We start from the raw sequence: 23,401 nt of genomic DNA on the forward strand, positions 1-23,401 counted from the left end.
TTGAACCCCTCATTTTAGCTTCCTGGGGATAGATGTCTAGACCCCTCATTCAGCTTTGCTGGGTGGGGAGGAGTGGGGCCAGTGCTCCTACAGGGGTTAGCTAGAACAGAGTGGTTTGTGCCCAAGAGTTTTCTGCCTTATTAGGCACCTCCTTTCCTGCTACTTTGGAAAGTCAGTGATGACTTTGTCTCGAGATTATTTTTTCTGTGCACATTGGCATTTTCAGGTTCCTGGCTTCTTTAGCTCCAATTTAAGGATGGAAAGGACAGAAAAATAAGCTAAGGGACTTATTAGCATATCATCCCAAGGTCTCTAGAATCACCTGGAAAATTAATAAAGCAAATGTCTTAATGACATTATGTTTCCCCAAAATCAGTGGAGATATACCCTGTATGTGAAAGACATTATTATGAAAGAGGCATTTGAATCTGGAACAAAAAGGGACCCAGCAGCATAGATTGGGTCTAAGGAAAGATAGGTTCGGATCTAGAGAGGCACCTTGCTTAAGCCTGACACCTGAAATCTCTTAGTGCAAAGCTGGCAATGGGCAGTGCTCCAAAAGATTTGATTTACCTAGGAGTGTGGCTGGTGGATCACAGAAACAGGAAAGGTTTACCAAACAGTAGAACCCTAATTACAGTTACTCCACACTCACAAGAGTAGCATCTCACTAGAAGCCTGGGAGGATGAGCAATAAGTGGATCCACTGGAAGAAGGAGTCAACGATGTGGCTAAGCTTCACAATGGGTTTTCAACTCAGAAGAGAGCACAGAGGCTGCTGAGAAAACTGAAGGTGAACACTGGTCAAATGAAGGCTGAGCAAAACCACCAGTGAGCCTCATCAGTGCCTGGAAGACATCACTAGTTATTCGTGGCTCTGTGATTCATGCAGCCCCCAGCCTTGTCAGCAACATGTTCTAGGCAGGAAGTATCAATTGACAAGAGGAGTCATGTGTGGAGAAATCTGTCCTTCAGCTTGGGGTAGTAGGAGCTCACTCCAGACATGTTGGGTATCAGACACTGAAAAACACAATGGACCCCAGAGCCCACCCAGGAGCAAGAATGAGATTGTTCAGAGCTTGCCTCCCTTTATCAGAACTGGTCCAAGTCTTACGTGTGGTTAAGCTTGATACAGCTGACTTGGGAGACAAAAGCAGAAATTAATCAAACACCAAGGGGCAAAACAGTGATGCATGGGGAATCTTGCTTTGATAACAAGATCCAAGGCTAATATGGTTTATATTGTTAATTTGTGAAGTTTCACGTCAGCTGGCTTGCAAGTTGAATTTCAAGGGAGAGATGGAAGTGATATATGGTGACATCTATTAAGCATTTATAGAACATAATACATGTGTTCTTGCTCCTACCATAAAATTAATTGTTGCTAATTAGTTAGGGCTGCCAGCTCACTGGGTGTGAGAGTCTGTCACACTCCTTTCTCATGGTCCACTAATTAGCTTTCCAGAGTCTCCTAGTGTCCCAGTGTCCTGCTGTTTTTTTCCCTCTGTACTTTCTTTTTTAAACTATTGAGTGCTGTTTGGCATTGCTTGGTTTTGGATGGAAGCTTAATATTGGGGGACATAGATGTCCTCATGGGTAGTCTAATATCACATCAGACAACACTTTTTGGCACACCATCAGGCATTATGTAAGCTTATTTAACCCAAAACAAACATCCCTTCTCAAAAACACTCCTTTTCATTGAGTAATAAATTTCCATGAATCATTATAATTAATCTTCCAGGGACCTGGATTCAGTTGTAACTTCTGGGTTGCCAGCATCTGGGCTGCAGATTATTCTGGGGGAATTGTAGACCATAAACCTGTGTAACACAAGGACCACCTGGCCTGTAATGTGAGTGGCCACTGTGACAGCTGCCTGGCCTAGAGCATTGTAGTGGTCTGCTCAGAGGGAGACGCCCTAAGGTACAACCGATATTTGAGAGGAACTGAGTTTGTCCACAGCCTTGAAGCATTCAGGAGGGCTGTCCCTAGGCAGTGCCATTCACAAGCATATATAATTGTAGCTGACATTGCCACAGTCAATGAAGGTGTTTTGTCAGATCGTGACAAGAGCAAGCAGCCTGCTTTGCCAACCAGCAGAAATGTAAGGGCAACAGTTTCATGTGGTTGTTATCACATATTATGACAATAAAAGAAAGTGCTTTTCCTAAGCACAGTTCTGCACCCAGTGAGGCTCATGGGCTCCTATTAGGTCAATGAACCAGCACAACAGCCAGGCTCAGAAGTGGGAAGAAGCCTGTCTGCACTGATGTCACCACCGTGCCTCTGCCCACCTCCTGTGAGACGGTTTATTTCACACATCTCCGAGACACAGTAATGTGACTTCATTGACTGGCAAGCAGTTGCCTTACATCATGTGAGGTGGTTGTGTGTGTGCAAGCATGTGCCCATGTGTGATAGAGTGCAGAAATAGAGTGCAAAAAAACAAACAAACAAAACAACAACAACAAAAAAAACACACCACTGTTGAAATTTAAAGGGGAAGTGAGTTTTAATTATAATTCACTTACAGAAATAGAATTTTCAATTATGGTTCCAGTGAACTCATGCCACTAAACCCACCTGCCAAGCTAATGAGGAGCCAATTTCGGTGCTCTGTGATGGGGTTTCTGATAACATGTACTAACAAGGCAGATTCAAGCATCAAGATTTTAGGTGGCCCAAGAAATCAGGGCATTAGAATCTAGGTTACCCATCTGTCTTAGTCCATTTTCTGTTTCTAAACAAAACACATGACACTAGGTAACTTACAAAGAATAGAAGATTACTTGATTCATGATTCTTGCAGAGGATTGAAAGTTCAAGATCATGGTGCTGGCTGTGGCTCAGTACTTGATGATGCCTTTCTCTGTCTCGTAACAGGCTAGAGAGCATCACAGAGCGAGATGGAACAAGCATCCTAAGTCAATCTCTTTCCTCTTCTCATAAAGCCACTAATGCTGTCATGGAGGCCCCCACACTTGTGACCTCATCTAAAGCAAATTACTTTCTAAAAACCCCATTTCCAGTATTAGTAACATGAAACGCTGGGAATTAAATTTCCAACGCATGAATTCCAGGGAACATGCCCAGGCCATGGCACCATCTACCACTGCCATACTTATCCATGGGCATGGGTCCTGGGGAAGGTGACACTTGACAATGTCTTCTAACACTCAGTGCAAGGACTCATAGGCTATGAATCCACAGTTATCTGTATTCCATGTGGTGTTCATTCATACGTGTTGTCTTCTTATTTCTGAGAAGTTTTGGATAGAAGACCAAAGGGTAAAATAAGGGACCTTTTATGACAAATTTATGTGATGTGGAATGAACTCTTTGCTTTGGCAACTCTGGATCCTTTAATTTGGCAGCATAGTTAAAGAGAAATATGATTGAGAAAGCTATTTGTGTTAATGGGAGTCATGTGAAGTACAGTAGCTGAGTCAATGATTCTATTGTTCTGCTTGTCAAATAAGTTGGTTGTTAGGATTTAGCGTTATCCTTTTATTTTCCTTGCTGCCACTGTAATTCAGAACGTTGTAACCATGCTTTTATTAATGTGACAGCATCCTGGCTGTTCTCTTTGCATGTTGATTCAATACACTGTACATATCATTACCATCTCTCTCACCCAGCAGACCTCTGCCCTCCCTCTGTGCTGTTGCATGTCCCCCTTAGGGCCACTCCTTTTGCTCTGCCTAACCAAATACAGCCATTTGTCAGATCTCATGCTGAGTCTTTTTTGTTCACAAAGCCTTTTCAGTAGTTACTGTACATACCAACTTTTTTCCTGATTTCATAGCATTCCAGAAGGTAAACACTTGATATAATTTTTGTACTGTCATCTTGCATTGATCTTACCATCTTATTTACAAATTTTACACCCAGATTGAATTTTTTCACTTTCTTAATTCTTAACCTCCAGAATCCCTGCTATGCCACGTCAGTGTAAAGAAAACTGAAACTGACATCATAAGGCCAGAGTGGAGGTCAGGTTGTAGGCTGTACAGACACTGTTAGATCCTTAACCTGGCTAAGCCTCTCTTACATCAGCTGTAAAATGAAACTCGGAATGTTTTCTCAGCCTGTTTCACAGAGTAGTTCCAGTGGTCACAAAGAATAGCATGTGGGAGTCCTTTATGAGCTTTAAAGTACCCCAACAACAGGAAGTGCCATTATTCTTGTAGTTTGTCTGAAATATTTAACATTAAATTGAACCAGTAAGATGTAGGAGCTATACAATCTTGAGTACCCAATTGCTAAAGAACAACGCACACCCATACAATGCTTACAGAACATTTCATTGTTCAAAGTACTTTTTATTTAGAAAACCATTTTGTTCTCAGCAATGCCCCATGAAGGTGCAGGGGTCAGGTATTTTTATCCCCATTTTGCAGTAAGAAGAAAGAAAGCGAACAGGACAAATACATTAAGCGATTGCTTTAAGTCATTCAGTTAGTTGATGACCACAGTTAAACAAGCTTCCATTCTGCCTCTTACTCCTAGACTGCCGATTGTGGTCATTTCCACTCTCGGATTCAGTCACTGCTGGGTGGCTTTCCCCCTTGGTGTGCACCTTCCTTTTCCCCCTTCATGGGTTCCTGGAGAGCCAGGATCTCTCCCTTCTTTAGAATGTTATAATCATATGCACAAATTCATAAGGCAGAGGACCAAATGTAAGGGGATGTCATTGTTTCTTGCAAACACAGTAATGCATTACTTAACAGTGAAGATAGCTTTGAGAAATGTGTCCTCAGCCAATGTTGTCACTGTGTGAACAACATGAAGTATGCCTATGAAAAGCAATGGTATAGGACCATCGCTGGACATGGCCCCTTAGTGCAGTGAAGAGACCCTGTAGACACAAGATATGTGAGACTGTTGCTGGCTTCACACTGTCTTATGGTAAACTTTTTTTTTTAAGTAGAAGGGCTACACTCTAAAATAAGAATAATCTACTGAATACAAAGGCCAGTAATAGTCATTTATTATCATGGTTAAGTATTACGTACCATACATACATAAATAAATAAATAAATAAATAAATAAATAAAATATATATATATATATATATATATGTCACACTCTTGTCTGTTTGCGACAATATTAGCAGAAACGCAAGAACAATACATTGCACTCTGCCATGATGGCTATGAGCTCAGTAGACCACAGGAATTTCTCAGCTCCACCATAATCTTATGGGACCACTTCATATATGGTCTGTTATTGAAAAGTGTGATTATGTGGCATGTGACTGTACTCTTAGTTGATGGAGGAATTCTTTGGTGGGAATCTGGATTAGGCACTCACACTGTCTCTCGAGAGTTCACCTTCCCTGAGAACTTCTGGAACTCAGGTTCTGCCTGGGGGCTTGTCTACCTGTACCGCAGGTAGGGATGTGAATTTTTTTTTTGTGCCAGGACATACACTTGGCTATTTAGCACTGCCAGCTGATGGGTACCACTGGCAAAGTCCTTCCTCCCACATGTAGCCTTTCCCATTCCTTCCCTCTGCAGTTTGCAGACTTCATCCTGAAACCATTCTGGGTTCCAGTAGCCATCATGATCCCCCTCCCTCACAGACCACCCTGAGACATCTGAGTGGGAGACTCTCATTGCTACTGCATCTCTGTACTCTCTCTCTCTCCCAGAAATCTGTTGAGAAACCTCCACTAGGACAGGGGTGGAGCACTTACAGCATGAGAGCTGCAATGGGCTGTTTATGATCACTGAGAACTGTAAAAGGTTCCCCGTTGCTATGTCAGAACATCCACATCGCCTTCCTTTTACTCCATGGATAAGAGAACAAATAACACTCACCTCACCAACCGGAATGTGGTGGTTAGGATAGAGTTCAGACCTGATGGGCTTAGACTCTGCCCTAAGGATTGATGGAACATATGTCAAGGCCATCTGGAGGGGCTTGGAGTCATGGTCTTTGATCTGTGTCCCCTCTCCTATCCCTTCCCCTCTGGCACTGTTCAGCTGTTCTGCTTCCTGGTTGCCATGAACTAAACAGCTCTGTGCCACCACACACCTCTGCTGTCATACTTCTGCCATGAGGCCAGTTAATCATGGACAAATGCCCTCAGACTATGAGCAAAGGCAAACCTTTTCTCACTGAAGCTGTGGGTATCCAGTATTGTAGCCCAATCACAGGAAAGGTGCCTAATACGCAGGCCTTTCAGCATCTTCAGCTGAGGGTTGCTGGGAGCACTGGCAATGTTTAGCCCTCGCCACAGAGATAAGGGGCTGTCCACTTGCTACTCCTATGCTTCACATACTCAGAATTTATCACTGGTGCATTCTTGAATGAATTTCTTCAATATAATCTACTTGGAACTTTTGGTTCTGGTACTTTAGACCATACCTATAAGTGGCTCATATTAACAGAGAAGAACAGAATTTGAAACCAACTGGCATAAGTGGTTCTGTTCGTAACAAAAGACACTCTCCCAGGAGAAGGCAGTTCCTATAAGAGACCTCACTGTAAAACTTGAGATGTCAGCAGCTGGATTTGACTGACCCTCTACAAAGTCTGAACAGGCCTCAAAACCCAGTAAGTAGAGTTCTGTCCTTTCCAAAGCAGCGTTGTCAACTTTTTATCGCTGGCCTATGAAAGTGGAAAGAGCCAGCACAAAGTGTGAAGGTCTTCCAGCTAACAGAGGCATGCAAAACAAACCTTTGTCATAGAGCCCAGGCACCATGACTCACATCATAAATTTGCTTTCAACTCATAAAGTGCTTCTTATTGTGAGTTCACACCCAAGGCTCTGCAGCCCATCAGAGATGAGGGTGTACATAGGCAAAGTGGCCAAGGAAATTAATCTGGTTGCTCAGGAAAGGGTTTCTTGCCTCTTAGCAATAGGCAATGGTAGTATTTCACGGACTTTCTACAGACCTTTTGTCCATACTTTCCTCTATAATTATACTCTTAGCTATATACTATGACTATGAGTGGTTGATAAATATTTACGAAGAGAGGAGGGCTCAGGGTGTAATGAAAATGGCACCAAGTTAAGGACAAAGAAGTGGGTTTTGAGATTGGTGTCAGATTTAGGAGCTTCACACACTTTGCACCATGCTGTTTTCAGTGAGTAAATGAATGAGCTGTGTAAGGCCCTCTGGTGTCTGTCTGAGCTCCAAACAATGTTGCATCTGCTACGCAGACTTCTCACTACACTCACCAAGAAAGGGGTTGAAGACAATACAAGTTCTAGTTGAGGAGATGAGCATGCCTATTCCCTCTGATCCAGAACAGTAAGGTGAGGGAGCAGTGGGCATCCTCACTGGATGAGATTTCTCAACATATTTCTGGAATGAGGAGGATAGGTGGATACAATAATTTTTTTTTTTTTTTTTTTTTTTTTTTTTTGCTTTTTTTCGTTTTTATCGGTACCAGGGATCAAACTCACAACTGCCTGCTTTCAAGGCAGGTGCTTATGCCGCTGAGCTAAATCCCCAGCCCCTAGTCTTCATAATTCTTTGTGAGCAAATTTCGTGTGTGGATCTACTAATGAGGAAGGCTGCCCTCTGTAATGGGAACTGGAATGGCTACAGGTCAGGATCAGCAGGCACAGCACAAGCAGCCCAGAGAGTAACAAGTGCTGAAGTCCTGGGGGGAGTGGTGGTATTGGTGGTATGTAGCACCCTATGGATCTCAAAGCTGGTGGTATCAGATAACTCATCACTTACCCTCGGGCCAGAGAGCATAATAGGTCTAAAGTGCTTCCTACAAAAGGCTAAATTTCTGTAGATGATATTGGCTAGTAGACTGGGAACTTAGAGCTTCAAAATGACATTCTCTTAAGCTAGCAGGTTTAAGCTCTGCCTGCTTCCTCCGAAACAAGACCGGTCCATCTACCTGTCTACCAGGGATCCAGTTCCTTGCCAGACTTTCTATGCATTGAGGCTCCCAATCTGGAAAAGGGAATTTCTGACATAATGCCACAAGAAACCTATATCAACCACCAAATCTTCAGTTATTAAATGGGATTTGAGATAAACTATGCATATTAGGACAAAAAGCACTAGAAAAATAATCTAGAGAAAAACTGACCTTCAAGGAAATAGAATTATTTCAAGAAGCAAGAGAGGGTTTTTAAGGAAACAAAATTCTATGATTTGAGATTGTTGTGTACCTAAAATAAATATGAGTAACTATGACAAAGGAGTTATTTTAGAAAAGATACAGCTCAGCAATTATAAACATGATGGCTGAAATAAAAGTTTGAATCAGAAGTTTGAGAGACACTCAAAAACATTTTCCAGAATATAAAAATTAAAAGACTGAGATAGAAAATTTGAGCAAAGAAAAGAGTAAAAGACAACAAATTCATCAGAGATGGCATGAGATGACGAAGCTTCACGGATAATAATGGGAGCAGAGAAAAATGATGAGGAGTAAATAATCAAATGAACTATAGAAACAAATTTTTTAGCATTGAAGAAGTACCTGAGGCTTCAAACTAAGAAGTCCACTAAATACCAGGAGGGTAAATGTAAAATTTACCTCTATGAATTAGATTTTCGGAAATCCTAATGCTAGGAAAGAGAAACCATTCAAGCTTAAAACTATATATCTAAAATTTCCCAATAAATTTAATCAAAAAAATTTTAAAAACTTAATGCTTAAGACAACTCTCTTCAAGTGTCCTGAAATTCTCCATATTACATCAGACACATAGGGAGAAGTGTGTTCCTGGTACCTGCCTAGCTTTATAGAATTTGGTATTAAATTTGTCATGTTCATATAAATTCTGTTCATAAGGTTTTAGTTTTTAGAATCATCAGACACTTAAGCATAACATGTTGTAAACTGAATGTAAATATTAACAATTTTGACAATATTATAGTAAAAGCAAAGCTAAAGGATTTGGAAATTGTTGAAAAAGACCTTCCAGGTACTAAGGTGTTCAGTACATGCAGAAGCTATCTGATACTTGCCAGAAGGGAACTGTAAGTATGACAGGCGATCAGCAGAAGAACCAATCTAGTACCACAGGTAGTGACTAGGAAGAGGTGGAGATGGTGTGAGTGAAGTCAACCTGCTATGTTGGAGGGAATCAGTAAACATCTTACACTGATAACACAAGAACAAGAGATAGAAGCACTTTAGTTATTATTCTGGAATTGACCCTGAGGAAACTGGTAATCACATTGGTTCAAATTGGGCTCACAGCAGAGTGGGGTTAAGACGAGGGGGAATGGGGTAGGCAGTGCTTCTCAGTTTAAAATTTTGGTAGCAGTGTTGCCTTGGGATGCATTGCTCCCATGAAATTTTTTTTAGCTATAAAAGGATAAGAAATCTTTTCAAAATTTAGAGGTTCTATGTACAAAAATAAGATTTAGCAATAAATTAGTTGGTCTTAGAAAAACTATCCAGTATTCATCTGGTTTTGTCACATGCATGCATGGAAGCTTCATTTGGTTCAACCTAACTGGTTTTCAGATTTTGGACTTAAAGGAGGACATGGCCTCACACGAAGGTCCAAGGTATGGTTAGTCAGTGATGTCCTCTGAAAATGTCCTAATTCATGAATCCAGTTTTTCTTTTCTTTTCTTTTCCAGCTAACAACTCCTTTTTAACTTAGAATGAAAATTTCAAACGACACATTTTCCAATTTCAAACACTGTGCCCAAGTGCTTCATCTGCTTATTTCTTCTAAACACTTGGTATCCTCTATTTGTTGTGTCTGTCATGGCAGCTTTCGTAGTCCACCTTTTGCATCTGTCGTGTGTGTACTGGTGTGACCTCCCTCCATACTGTACTGGTGTGACCTCCCTCCATACTGTCCATCCATTGAGGAGAGAGCCATGTTCCACTCAGGCAGTCGGTTTGAGCTTGAGAAGCCAAACCAAGCATCTCTTGCCCACCTTCCAGGTGTGTGGCTTTGAGTTAATGTCACCTTCAAGGCTCAGGTAACACGCCCCCCAGAGAAGGGCAGTGATATCTCTCCCCAGACCAAACAGATATTTGAATAAAGTGATATAGGGGTAGGAATGCTTAACACAATGCCTAGCAGAGTGCTGATCTATAGTGCAGTGACTCTTTGGTCCTTTTGTCTTATTTGTTCTTCAGTCCTCCATAGTACCACAGTGCTTTTCACATAGATGCTTAAATGGTAGGAGGATGGGTACAGAAGAAGTATGTAGGTTTGGAAGTATTATTAAAACTCTTTAAGGGCACTGCCTTTTAAAATATGAGACTTCGTTTAAACAAATGAAAGAGGAACTGCCACAGGACCCTGCCATGCATATTAAGTGGATATATAGCTATCTAGATATGGAAAGCATTTGAGATCTAGTCAGAACACTTTGCAACCCTCCATCCTTCAGACACTAGTCACATATGGCTAGCTATGAGTTTGACTGAGCATCTCCCTTCTTCTGGAGTTGAGATATTGTCAATAGCCAGCAAAAGGCACCTAGAATTAGCATGGTGCTTTGGACCTTATAAAAATCTGCACTATTTTCCCTTTTCCCATTAAGCTGAGCACTTTCTCCTTGCTCTTGTATTCAGGGATTTCTTTATAAATACTCCAACCTGATTCTTTACAGTTGGCTCCAGGGATTCTCAAGACCTTCACTGAGCTGTCCAGCTGTGTAGCGTTTTGCTGGTCCTCATCACCAAAAAGCACATTCTAATTGCACTGACGTTATGCGTTTATTTCTCTCACCTATTTCTGCCCCCCAGCCCCTAGAGAAGATATGCAATATGTTAACGTCAGCATAAATGGTTCATTACTGGAGGTGCAAGTCAGGAGTGTGGTTCCTGAGGGGTCACCAACAGTACAAAATATTTTTTTCACAATGGGAGCATTCCTATAGAGGTCTGTTGGTGATGGCCAACTAACTTGTAGAAGTCAATCAGCAAACTTGAGTGGGTAATTAGAGAAAGGACACCTGGGGGAGCATGGAGCTAAGGAACCCAGAAGTGATTCGGTCCCTAGGGTGGAAACTGCATGTGGAATTCTGCATACAGATGCTGCAGGAAGGTGAGCAGAGTGTGAGAGGAGGGTTTTCCAGCCTCAGGGAACAGGACCAACTTTAGGGCTCAGAGACACAGAGCTAGAGGGGAGGCAGGGAAGACGTCTAGCCCACCTGCCAGGATTTTGTGCAATCAGTCTGCACAATGATTTTCGAAAATACAAACACTGCCAGGGCTGACTGACAAGTATTGTTTCAGTGGGGAGAGCTGTCAGGGCAAATCAATCCAATTCTACTGCACGCCAGTGTGTGAAACAGACATAATTTTGGCTTTTACATGATGTCAAAGCGAAAGATGCACCGTCTGTGTATTTTGAAGTGTGGTGTTCCTTGTAGTCTAAGGGCTTGAAAGATTTCTGGGACGCCTCCCACCCTACACTATCATCTCTAAGAAACTGTGGAAATTTAACTCCAAGTATCTGTGAGGCTTCCTCTGTTGTAACGGCACTTTGAGGCTCTCCCCAGGGTAAGTGGCACTGAGCTCTCCACCCCTTCAGCCACTCTGCTGTGGGTTAGAATTTGATCTAGTGACAAAGGCTAACTCATCACCAGTGGCTGCCGTATGAGGCACCCAGGAAGATATGGGGTCTTTCAGGAAGGTAAAGTGGCCCTACAAGGGTGTGTCATGTCCTAGCTGCATCAACATGAGGATTAGCTCGGAGTGGGGTGGCTTGTGCTTACTAAGTTTCTTGCAAATCTCTGGCAGTCCTCTTGCTCCTTCATAGCTCAGTGCTATGAGGATGATCAAAGACAAGGCCCGTGCCATTTACTCAAAATCTCTGTTCTGACTCAGAAGTTATCTGCACCCCGTTCCACTCTCCTCTCCACTACCTGCTGTCTCTCCCTCTTTCCCTCCCTCCCCCTCTTTGTCTTTCTTCCTTCTCAGTTTTTTTCAGGCGGTGTCCTATTTAATTTTTCAGTCTTTATTTTCCTCCTACCTTACAAGGACTCTTGGACCTCAAAGTCTCCCCAGCCATCCTCTGTACTACCCCTAGATGGACCAGTCTGTTCCTGCCCCTCCCGAGCCTCCCACAAGTGCTCTTGCCACTCCCATTTCCACCACTTCTCTGCTCTTCTCAGCATCATCAGAACCCTGTCTCCTGCTCCAGGTTTGTCCATTTTGGTCTACTATCTTTTTCTGGTCTTCTTCAGGAAGAATTGGCCCTTGACAACATCCTGTATTCCCCTTGGGATCATGGCTCCATCCCAGCTTTCTTTGCCATGCACAGAATCTCCAACAACAATCAGTCATGCTAAGCTACACATACCTCCGAGGGACTGGTGGGAATGGGGTGGAATAGGAAGGTGAGCCGATGTTCAGATGGCAGCTGCCCTGAGCTCACAGAGTCAGTCCCCTGTGAGAGTGGAGTCTATCCTGCTCCCTAACTGGCTTCCCTTCCTCCACTGTGACTGCAACCAGAATAATCCCTCTGGTAATTTGTTCTTATCTGTCCCATGCTTGAAGATCATCAATATGAGAACTTCATACATCAATGCAAGTTCTATGGAGCTGTGTATGCACAATGTGAAGCTGTTGAATTTATATGCATATATGAACATACATATATATAATATATATAATTTATATCTGCTCTATTTATCTAATAGAGCGGGCCTTAGGTATCATTTACCCCAAATCCATCATTTGAAGATGAGGCAATAGGAACACAGAACAATGATGTCATTTGTCCACAAGTCCCTATTTACTAGTCCCAAGCTTGTTAAACAACTCAGCAAAACACTGAAAGCCCTCCCTGCTGCAGGAAGCTCTCCTCTTACAGTTTACTGCCTCTGTTGATCTTCAAGAAAGCACGGACACAAGTGACTGCTTCTTACACACACTCTAGAATTTTCTCTCTTCCTGTCCTTGCTCTTTCTCATCTCCTACCTTAATTGTTGTGCTTCCCACCACTCCTTTCTCTCATGCAATAACTCATCTATTTTTACATGTTAATGTTATTATTTATTTATAAAATAGTTTAGACTGCCTAATGTGCTCTAGGCTCAGCAATGGCTTCAGGGAAATTACATCCATTCATCAACTGCATGTCCAGAGTGCTCCTAAGTATACCCATAAGCATTTATTGTTATGCTGTTGTGATGTTAAGCGCTATGGACACTGTGCAGTGCTCGGGTTGAGGTTGGCTTTTGTGTCATTTCTTTTATCTCTTAATGAGCTGGGCCAAGAGAAATATTCTTAGGAAATTTGCCATTTACTCTAACAACATTGTTGAAGGGGTTGACATTATACCAATTCCCTGTGGAAAATCCCTTTGATTTATTCCTGTGATAACTAACTGCCATGAGGAGTCTTACTTCCCAGAAGGAATTTTCATGCTTTTACTTATGGACTGCCAACTTTTGTAAATCATTATATTTGCCTTTTAACCTCTCCAGTCAGGAGTCTTATAGTCAAACTGTGACTTAAATTTAATGACCATTCGGAGGCTCTAGAACCTAGGTGTTTGTGTTTCTGTTTAACGCAGGGTCTTAGTTTTCTCTTCCATGTCACCTGACTTGAGTTTTTGTTTTTCTTTGCGCTGTACAAAGTTTCTAAAGTCTCTTGAGAAGAAAGCAAAGATGTAAGTTAATGGCATGATTGATTATACACAGATGTTCTTGCATGGTTAGACTGTGAGTTCCTGGAAGACAAAGTTGATTTCACTCTTCTCTTTCTCTGGGCCCTAGAAAAATGCCGGCATTTTTAGTTAGTGCTTAGTAACCGTTTGTTGGACTACACTGAGAAAAATAAACCTATGGTTCCTTAAGTAGACAAAGTAAAGGTTTATCCTAAGGTGACCAAAGACAGAACATTGCAGAGGAAAGAACTGAAACTTGTCTGTTACCAATTATACAATTCCAAGTGAGTTACCTACCTGAGCCTCTTCTTTTAATTAAGAATAGCCTCCCAGATCTATAAAGACTGGTGACCCTGCTGAATCTCTGCACACTCTCTGGCCCCTACTACTAATCAGCGCATGTTCTGTGCCCTCCTCCCTTCCTATCTCCTCATTGATTTGGAAATAGTGCTTGGAAGATGATAAGTACGTAGATTGCTATCTGACTGCACTCACATCAATTAGTTGTGGTGCCAGCTATAAAATAAGTATGGCTCTTGACCTCATTCAGTGTGATATGAAAATTAATTGATGGCAATGCACACTGGGATTTTTTTGTGAAAAGTACTTAGAAAAGGCCTGAGATTGTTATGTCCCCTAGTTCATCATTAGTGTCACTTATAAATACTTGTCCTTTTCTTGTCTGTGATCCCTAATTGTCTTTCTTTTCAATTTAGTACTGACTCCTGTCTTAATAAAAATGAATATAAGATTAAAAACCATAGTTCTCAATTTCCACACATTTATTTAAAACATAGATGATTTTTTCTAATTCAGTATGAAATCCATACATCAAGATATTTAGTGAATTTTGTATACTTGTTTTTTACCTCAGTTGTAGCTCTTTTCAAAAATATTGGATTCTTCTGTGTATGTTCATGTTTTATGTTTATTAGAAGTTTTCAAATGAAATTCCACTCAGGAATACCTAATAGAAAAGATATTTGTTAATTGAAATGTCTGTTTGCACTTAATGACAAAAAATCCTCACTGTGGTCAGTCTCAATTAGAGAACTGAGCTGTGGAGTGCAGGCTCACTCTTCTGAAGTGCTGGGGACCAGAGTCCCAGCTGGTGGCTCTCTAGCTATGTCATTACACCATGATGAGCCTCACTCACTGACCTGTCAGACACAGGGGGTCTGTCTTGAAGACCTCTGAGTTCTCTCCCTGTCGCTGCACTCAGTCCTGTGTGAACCTGCATTCAGCCCGCAGGGAGAAGGAGGCGACTTCTGGAGCTCCTCGGGCAGAACGCTGTCTTCTAGGTGCACTGCTTTTTGCCTCCTTGCTCAAAACTTTAAAATATTTCTTTTAACTGCAGACTTCATAATCTTTGGCCTGTATAGTATTAGGCTCTCAATAGACGTTTAATTTAGGGTCTATGTACTGAGCAGACTGCACCCACTGGGCCACAGTTTCAAGAAACCCTGTTACAGAGGAAACAGGAAAGACATTTGCTATTTGAGAACTTAGGAGGCTAGTTTTATTACTTTTAGATTTAGTGGTAATGGATTTATGCATGGGTTGATACTTTATCGCCTGTGTGTATGTATAAAATATTCACTTCTGAGAGGCTTCCATGCTAGCAATTTTATTTAAACCATCTTTGTAACTCAATGCAGTTTTCAATGATTGTAATGGAATACTGACATAAAACCAGAAATTGGCTTCATTCTGGTACCCAGGACACAGATCACCAAGGGCACCAAATTCTATCCAGGAAAATCCCTTCAGTAACAAATGCAGACACTAAAGCTTGGCAGCATGGCTACCATGGCTCTTATGGATACTTCTTTTGATTGGCAGGGAGGGGCCAGGGTGAATTTCAAAGAGAAACTTTTTCATAAAACTTAAAAAACACGCTATTATTTTGATTTTTTCTCCAGAATAGGAAACCATTTATAGTAGAGCTCAGGATCTAATTTATTTATCTTTTATTATGCTTATTCCCATTGTTTGATATGGTTAAGTCTCCAAAGTGAAGAGCTCAAAGAAAGGAAGCATGTAAGAGTTTTACATGATCACAATAATGCTTATTTATCATGGAGCCCTCTGATTCAGATGCTCCATAGGAAATGAGTCATAATGTGCACATGGTCCGTTAACACAGTAACAGTCTAGGTGCTGGTTCACAGTGAGAGAAGGAGCTTGTTCAGAATGGAAATCACTGTGTTGCTTCCTTCATTGAGATTGTCATGCTTCAAGGAAAAGCCAGCGTAGTGCCCTTTCAACAGCCAAACCAAGCCTTCCTATGCATGCTTCCTCTTTGCTGCCTTCTTGAAAGATGCAAGACAAAGGGCAGCCCAGTGCTGCTGTGGCTTTGAAAAGTTCTAGAAACTGTCTGTTTCTCAGGTCCTGACAGGGAAGATGTCAGTAAGGTGGAGAGGAAGCGTGATGCAGGCACAGGGTACTGAGGAGAGATATCAATATGTCAGCACAAAGAGTCAGAGGGTACAGGCTGATGAGGACCTAAAATCAGTGGTTTGGATACCGGCAGTTCTAGCGGGAGAAAAAACAGGAAGCAGGTGCTGGCTCACTTTGGGTAAGGGAGGAACAGATCCTTCCTTGAAGAAGGCACAAGGGAGTTGAGGGGTGCTCTCAGGGCAGAGCCCAAGTTTCACCTGGGCCAAGAGCTTGGAGGAAGTGTGATGAGAGCTGGGAACGTGAAAAGCAGTGAGCCCAGATGGCACTGTGGGAGGGTTCCAGGGTGTACAAAGCAGTGGACATTGACTTGGGCCTGTAAGAACCTTGTTGGGGTGAGCGGTGGGGTAAGGTAGGAGTTACTGTGGTGCTCTAGCGAGACAGGAAATCAGCAGGATGAGGTAACCCTGCTGCTCTCAAGAATAGGAAGGAAGTCATAGCTCAGTGTTGTGGATGCTTCAGTTTAATGCTCTCCCTGCTCCTCTCATCCCAGAGGAGTGGGCTCCTTCGTCATTTACACACCCAGTAGATTGCAATTAAATGTGATAATATAATGAAATGGCTTCCATCTGGGTTTACTAAACTTACTTTTGCAGAAATATTTATATAGAACCATGTTATGCAAAATCCTCCGAAGACTTGTCAGAATACAAATACAAAGGGAAAATGGTGACTTGTGCCCCCAGTGGCTGCCAGTTTTATAAGAGAAACATATTTTGTTCAAAGAGAACTCATTGGCAAAAGAACACCATTCAGGTAACCTAACCCAAACCACTGCAAGGCAAAAAAAGGCAAACAGCCCGTTTTCTAAAGGAAAGATGCATCTTCTGCTTTCAAGATCAACATGAGAAAACTGGCCTCATTAATCATAATTTTGAAGATGCTGGAATTAATTATGGCTTTAAAAATTTATTTTCCACCAGCTTTTTCCACTTCTTGGAATACAAAAAGAGAAAAAAATGTGTAAATCAAATGCAAAAACTTTAAATCCTTGCCTTGGTCTAGCTACAGTGTGAAGTAAATCAAGTGGCAATTTAATTTCCAATGACCATGTGACAACTAGGGAGTTAAATATTAGATTTAAATTGGGGAGCTCATTCTCCACAAGAATTACATTTATGTCTTTATGTGGGCAGTCTACTAATGAACATATTTCTCTCCTCTTAAATCTAGGCGTTGCTACTAGGGCATGAGAAATTAATGTACATTCTTCTATGCATTAATATCGTTGCTTGTGAAAAGACCTTTGGATTTTTTTCACCGGGAGGTCCCAGAGGCTCACAGAGTCACTCATGGATCAAAACCACATGAATTATCAGAAGGAAAATCTTATTAAAGCAAAACTTTAATTACCCCCTGAAATTTATATAGTTATGTCTTAAAAAATGATGTAGAGTGTGCAACAGTACAGAATGGGTAAATGTACATTTATATAGTCCTTTCACAGATATTATAAAATAATCAAAGGGAAGAATTACTACTATATAACACCGTGTAACTAAGGCTCGGGGCATTGTTGACTGAAAGACACAGATAGAGAGAATATGTATAGTATGGTTTCACTGATATACATTCAAAAGCAGGAAAAACTGAATGGTTTCTTTCTAGCGGTGTAACACTGGATGCAAAATAATGGAAGTGATAGACACAAATTTCACAATAGTGATGATCCCTGGGAGACTAGTAGGAAATTAGATAAAGCCAAGTAAGAATATAGCAACATAGCATCGCTTCCAAAATTACATGGACTAGGTGTCTCTAGTCCAAAAAATCAAAATCCTAAAGTAAAAATTTTCTGAGTACTAACATGAAACCACAAGAAAATTCCACACTTGACCTCATATGACTTGTCCCTGGAAAACCAAGGCACACCTGAAGTATTGCCTTCAGGCTACATGTATAAAAAACTTGTATGTATAAAAATTTATGAAATATACATAAATTCTGTATTCTGTGTATGAATTTTGAATTGTCATTCCCAAGATGTCTCAATACAAATATATTATATATGTATGCATTTTATATACAATATATATTATGTATGTGTGTATATACATATACACACACATAAATATTTCAAAATCTGAAAAAATACAAACTCCAAAGCACTTCTAATTACAAGCAGTTTGGGGTCAAGGAATACTCAAGCTGTAATGATAAATGGCACAATGGCATTGTAAGTACTCATTTTATTATTATTAAGCTGCAATTGTAGTTTATATCATCTGTTTTTCTTTTCTTTTCTTTTGGGGGGTACTGGGGATTGAACTCATGACTTTGTGCTTACCAAATAGGTGCTTGTGTCACTGAGCTAAATCCCCAGCCCCTCGTTTCCTTTTTTTAAACACATATCTCCACCAAAGAAAAAACTTTTAAAGAAAGAGTATTCAAATACATCACAACACTGAATCTCTAATGCTTAGTACCTGAAACATTGCATGAGATAGAGGAGATGAGAAAGATTGAACTCTGAACCTCAGGCAACCTATAGATTGGGCTGACTGGGAGACAAAATGCAATACAACAAAGAGAAAAGTATGAGCTACCAATTCAGAGAAGGACTTTTTCCTTCTCACAGTGGTCTTGGGAAAACCTCTCCAGCAGTAAGGATTTAAACTGGGCTTTGAAAGTGATCTAAGAGAGGAAGCAGGAAGATGATTCTTATTTTGTCTTTAGGTCTTATGTACATTGAGTCTTTCATCATTTTTAACATAATTTATAACTGAATAGATACTTTGTGGTATAGAAAGATACAGACTCTGAATTCAGACAGACTTAGGTTTCAATTCCCGTTCCTATTTCTATTGTCTGTTTCCCCTTTATAAAATACAGGTAGGAACAGTCCATAGGGTTGTGAAAGTGACAGGAAGGAGTGGTCGCAATCCCTTTTTCATACAGTCATCCCCAGCTGTCTGTGAGATATTGGTTCCAGGTCTGCCAGTGATACAAGGCCAAGGGTAGTCAAGTGCCTGATGTGAAGCTGTGTAGTATTTTTATATAACTACACAGTCCTCCCTCAGCCTTTAAATCATCTCTGGATTAGTTAGAATAACTAATAGAATGTAAATTCTGTGTCATTTGTTGTTATACCATATTATTCAGGGAATAATGACAAGGAAAATGGCCCATAATGAATCCAGTATAGAAGCAATTAGGTTTTTTGTTTTTAAACTTTGTTGTGTGCAGATTTTTGGGGAGGGGATCTAAATATTTTCCATCCAAAGTTATTGTACCAGCTCAGATGTGGAGCTGGTAGATATAGAGGACCAGCTACACTTCCATTGATTGATGAGGGGTTCCCAAAAGAATGCTGGTTTAAACCAGGAGAACATCCATGCTAAGACTCAGCGTTTGAAGTCCTAAGCAGCAAGGCACAAACTTGCACTGTAATTTTCTCATATGATCTCCTTTTGGGCTGATATAGTAGCTCTGTTTTTCTGTGTTGCTTTTCTCTTGTGTCTAATTTGCAGTCAGTGAACTCTGAGGGCATTGACTGCCTCTTGTCTTGCTCTCTGAAAAGGCATATGAATGAATGACTTTGGCCAGTTCTGCTCCAGACTATAGGGAAAAAGAGTCTTTGTTCTCCAGATTCACCTATTCTTGTGATTTCTTTGCTTTGGAGAGGCAAAACCAGGACATGTTATTAGATGTGGGCTAAGGAAACTATCCATTAGCATGGGGTCTACTCATTTCTTGTCTAAATGAAAGAAGTCACTGAGGCTCATCTGTGGTCAAGCCTGTCTCATTAGAAGGCTCTCTCAGGGATGAAGCCATTGCATGGTTCTTGCATTTCCCCTTGATATCCTATGAGTCTCTTTTCTTGGGAACATGAAATGGTTAACCAGGAAAGAAGAATTCCTGGGGATTCCTTTGCCTTTCCCACTGGACATATGAGTGACATACATATGCAGATGTCTGCCTCATCCAAGATTGGTCATTACCAGTAATTCCTTTCTCACATCTCTTTTTTCTCATTTAAATTTCATTAATGATGTTTTGGAGGCAACAGTCAGGCCTGTAGTTTTATCACAAACAGTAGCTGAGTTCTGGGGAATAAGCCAGTGGACCCTCCTGCCAGCCACTGGGAGCTACAGACTGTGGAGAGAACAGCATGCTTCTCCACTGCACTCTGTGCAGAAAACCCTGGACCTGCAAGCTCATGTTGTGGACTATGGATTCTCCACCCTTAGCCATACCTCAGCATGCTTCAATTCCAATTTCGATTCTGTCTTTCTTTTACAGTTGTTCAGCACATCAAGCGACATAACATTGTTCTGAAAAGGGAGCTAGGCGAAGGAGCCTTTGGAAAAGTTTTCCTAGCTGAATGCTATAACCTCTGTCCTGAGCAGGATAAGATCTTGGTGGCAGTGAAGGTAAGAGAACATCCCAGAATGTGTCCTTAACTTTGGTCACGCTATTCTGTGAAAATTGTACTTTATTTATTATATTTTAGTGGTCAGTTCAGGAGTAAATTATATCTATGACAGTGAATGTGTTCAAATCCTTTACTTGAACAGGCAGGTGGAAGATATTTGGGGTATTCTTAGCTGCCATGGGCTCTTTGCAAGGGCAGCCAATAAACCCACAGGCTGTGAAAAGCCCTGGGCTGCTCTTCCAAGCCCACAGTAACAGAATTCCTGGTAAGTCAGTGGGTCAGACAGAAATGAGCTAGTTAAGTTTTAGAGGCTGGAGCTCATTCCCTCAGATTGTTTGGTCCTGTGACATGCTCAGCAAGGTCTCGTGTGTTCAAAATTCTGAAAGGTAGTGCTGTTCACTCCATTTCCTACCCCGCCTCTTGTACTGCGGCTTGTCCTTCCCAAATGTTTCACTGCTACAAGAATTCACACTGCACATGAGTGAGTTCATCGAGAGTCAGAGGATGTCTCCTGAAGACTCCACTAAGCGGCGTGAAGAGTCCATTATGGTCCCCATGACTCAGAAGGGACACTTGCTCTTTAATAAGAGAAGATTATTTCTGAAAGGGATAAAAATTTACAGAGATTTCTAGAACACAAGGATTAACAAACTATCACAAAAGATTTTAGTAGATCCTTAATGTATCCACTGTCAAAAACACTTTTAACTCACCAAAGTATTAGATAATATATGTCAATCATTTAAAGGAAATGTGCTTTTATAAAATGAGTAAGTGCTAAATGAATATGGACATGACTAATGCAAAAATTTAATCTTTTGGCTTAATAAGATGGTTGGGCTTTTTGTGGTATTATATTTTTGCCAAAATAAGAAACATTTATATGAATGACATTTGTTTACTAGTTATGACCAGGAAAATTCATATTTTTAAATCAAGTGTATGTTCTTCTGCTGGTATATTCAGCATTAAAATGATTCTATGTAAGCATATGGACAATTAAATAGAAAAATATATTTATTCTTGAACTTATCACCCTAAAGACCTAATGGTTATGTTAAAGTTCATCCAAAAAAGAAAAATTATGCTTTTCTTTCCTTGTTATGAAAGAAACTAGCTAGGGTAGCTTGAGGGCCCTGAAATCTCAGAGGAAGCTCCTAAGAGTTGAACTTTTCAATGAATAATGGCAAGACCTTTCCAGGAGTGAAGGATCTAACAAGTCAATGTCACCTTTACAAGATAGAAAATGGGTGGAGAACTTGAGATGGGAGGAGAAGAAGAAAGATCCTAGCAAGATGGGGGTTCAGATGGGGTGGAAGGTGGGGTCTGCAGTGGTGTTGGAGATACTTACTTCCTGTTATTGATATTGCTTCTTCTTTCTCCTCTTTTACTCAGAAAATGATTGTCATCTCTTTTTTTAGCATAAAGTGTTCAGGACATTTGGCAGAGTTATATCTATAGTCTTTGTTCTCTCTCTCTCTCTCTCTCTCTCTCTCTCTCTCCTCTCTTTCTCTCTGTCTCTGTCTGTCTCTGTCTCTCTCTCTCTTTCTCTCTCTGTCTGATAAATGTTACCAAAGGTATCTTTATTTTTGCACATCCACAGACCAATCAGTTGTTGGAACTAGAGGAATTGTAGGGAACGTGTAATCTTAGCCTTGCCATATGTTGCAGACAAGGAACTGAAGGCTCCACTGTGCTCTGGCCCTCTGTTCACACTGCTTGGAAGCTATCCAATAGGCTCGGATGAGCCTTTCATGGTGTTACCAGTGGGACTCTGAGTGTGAGAATATTCTGAGATGTTAAGGAGTCCTGGATGACAGTGTAGGAATAGCTGAAAGACCTTAAAGGTAGACACAACCAAGGCCCTAGTGGTGGAGCCTTTCATCTTAGTGTCACTCCTTGTTCTGTACCTATGGCTCTCTACCTCCTGTGATGTCCTGAAAGGGAAGATCTTGCATAGCTAAATCCAGGACCTTCTTGACTTGTACGTTCTGTTTCTGTCTGGACATGTGCTAAGACAGAACTTTAAGGATGCTACTATTGACAATGAAAGGTTAGCCAGAGTTAGCAGTTTTTAGAACCAGATGCCTGGGATGGTCTTAGGAAAAGTCATTTTCCTGTCCACTGCTTGCTTTTGTTTGGGCATATGTCTTGTAATCATTGTCAATGAGGTCCCTCACTGTAGGGCTATAAATCTCAATTATAGCCCTAACCTCATCTTGAACTTGACTCCCCTGACTTTACCAAATATGTTGCTAGAGATCAATGATAAATGTTTGTTCTTTGACTAATACTACTATGAAATGATCTACATACCCATTGACAAATGAATGAGTAAAGAAAATGTGATACACATACACACACACACACATGCACATACACACAATGGAGTACTATTCAGTCATAAAGATGACAAATTTGAGTAATTTGTAGAACAATGGATGAATCTTAAGAACATAGTACTGAGTGAAATAAATCAGACACTAGACTATGAATTGCATGGTTTCTTTAATTGAGAAACCCAAAATGTAAGTAATTTAAAGAGCAAAATAAAAGAGAGATGAGAGGAAACAAGGAGGTAGAATCTGTGGAGATGGGAAGGTGATGGGATTGTGGAGAGTAAAAATGACCTAGATGTGATGTGTGTAAGTACCAATTTCTCCAGATGAATGAATAATTGTCTATTGAAGACACACTAATAAAAGAATTAAAAAATAAAAAGAAAATATGATTCTTTTTTTTTTTTTTTGGTTCTGGGGGTCGAACTCATGACCTTGTGCTTGCCAGGCAGGCACTGTGCTGCTAAGCTCTGGCCCAATTCAATTTTTCATCATGCCTGACTTCTCTCTGCTGGCCTCCTCTTTGTTCAAATTTAAAGGAAATTATCATCTCACACAGGAAGCTCTGAGGTCATGCAGGTTAGAAAATTCACCCCAGAACCATGCTCGTGGACCTAAGAGGCTCTATCTCCGTGACCTCAAATGCTAATGTGTGTT

At 40.9% G+C, this 23,401-nt stretch overlaps 1 protein-coding gene across 4 annotated transcripts in view; it reads left to right on the forward strand.

The window, feature by feature from the left end:
- Ntrk2 (neurotrophic receptor tyrosine kinase 2) overlaps window positions 1–23,401 on the forward strand; it is a 346,711-nt gene that overhangs the window by 227,328 nt on the left and 95,982 nt on the right. For all 4 annotated transcript variants that reach the window (XM_063243697.1, XM_063243700.1, XM_063243701.1 and 1 more), the window contains one exon: window positions 20,273–20,403. In XM_063243697.1, the coding sequence (XP_063099767.1) occupies window positions 20,273–20,403 (131 nt within the window). The remainder of the gene's footprint in view (window positions 1–20,272; window positions 20,404–23,401) is intronic.

This window comes from Cavia porcellus, unplaced genomic scaffold, assembly GCF_034190915.1.
Source record: "Cavia porcellus strain 051 isolate PalLab524CR breed Dunkin Hartley unplaced genomic scaffold, mCavPor4.1 scaffold_2, whole genome shotgun sequence".
Lineage (NCBI taxonomy): Eukaryota > Metazoa > Chordata > Mammalia > Rodentia > Caviidae > Cavia > Cavia porcellus.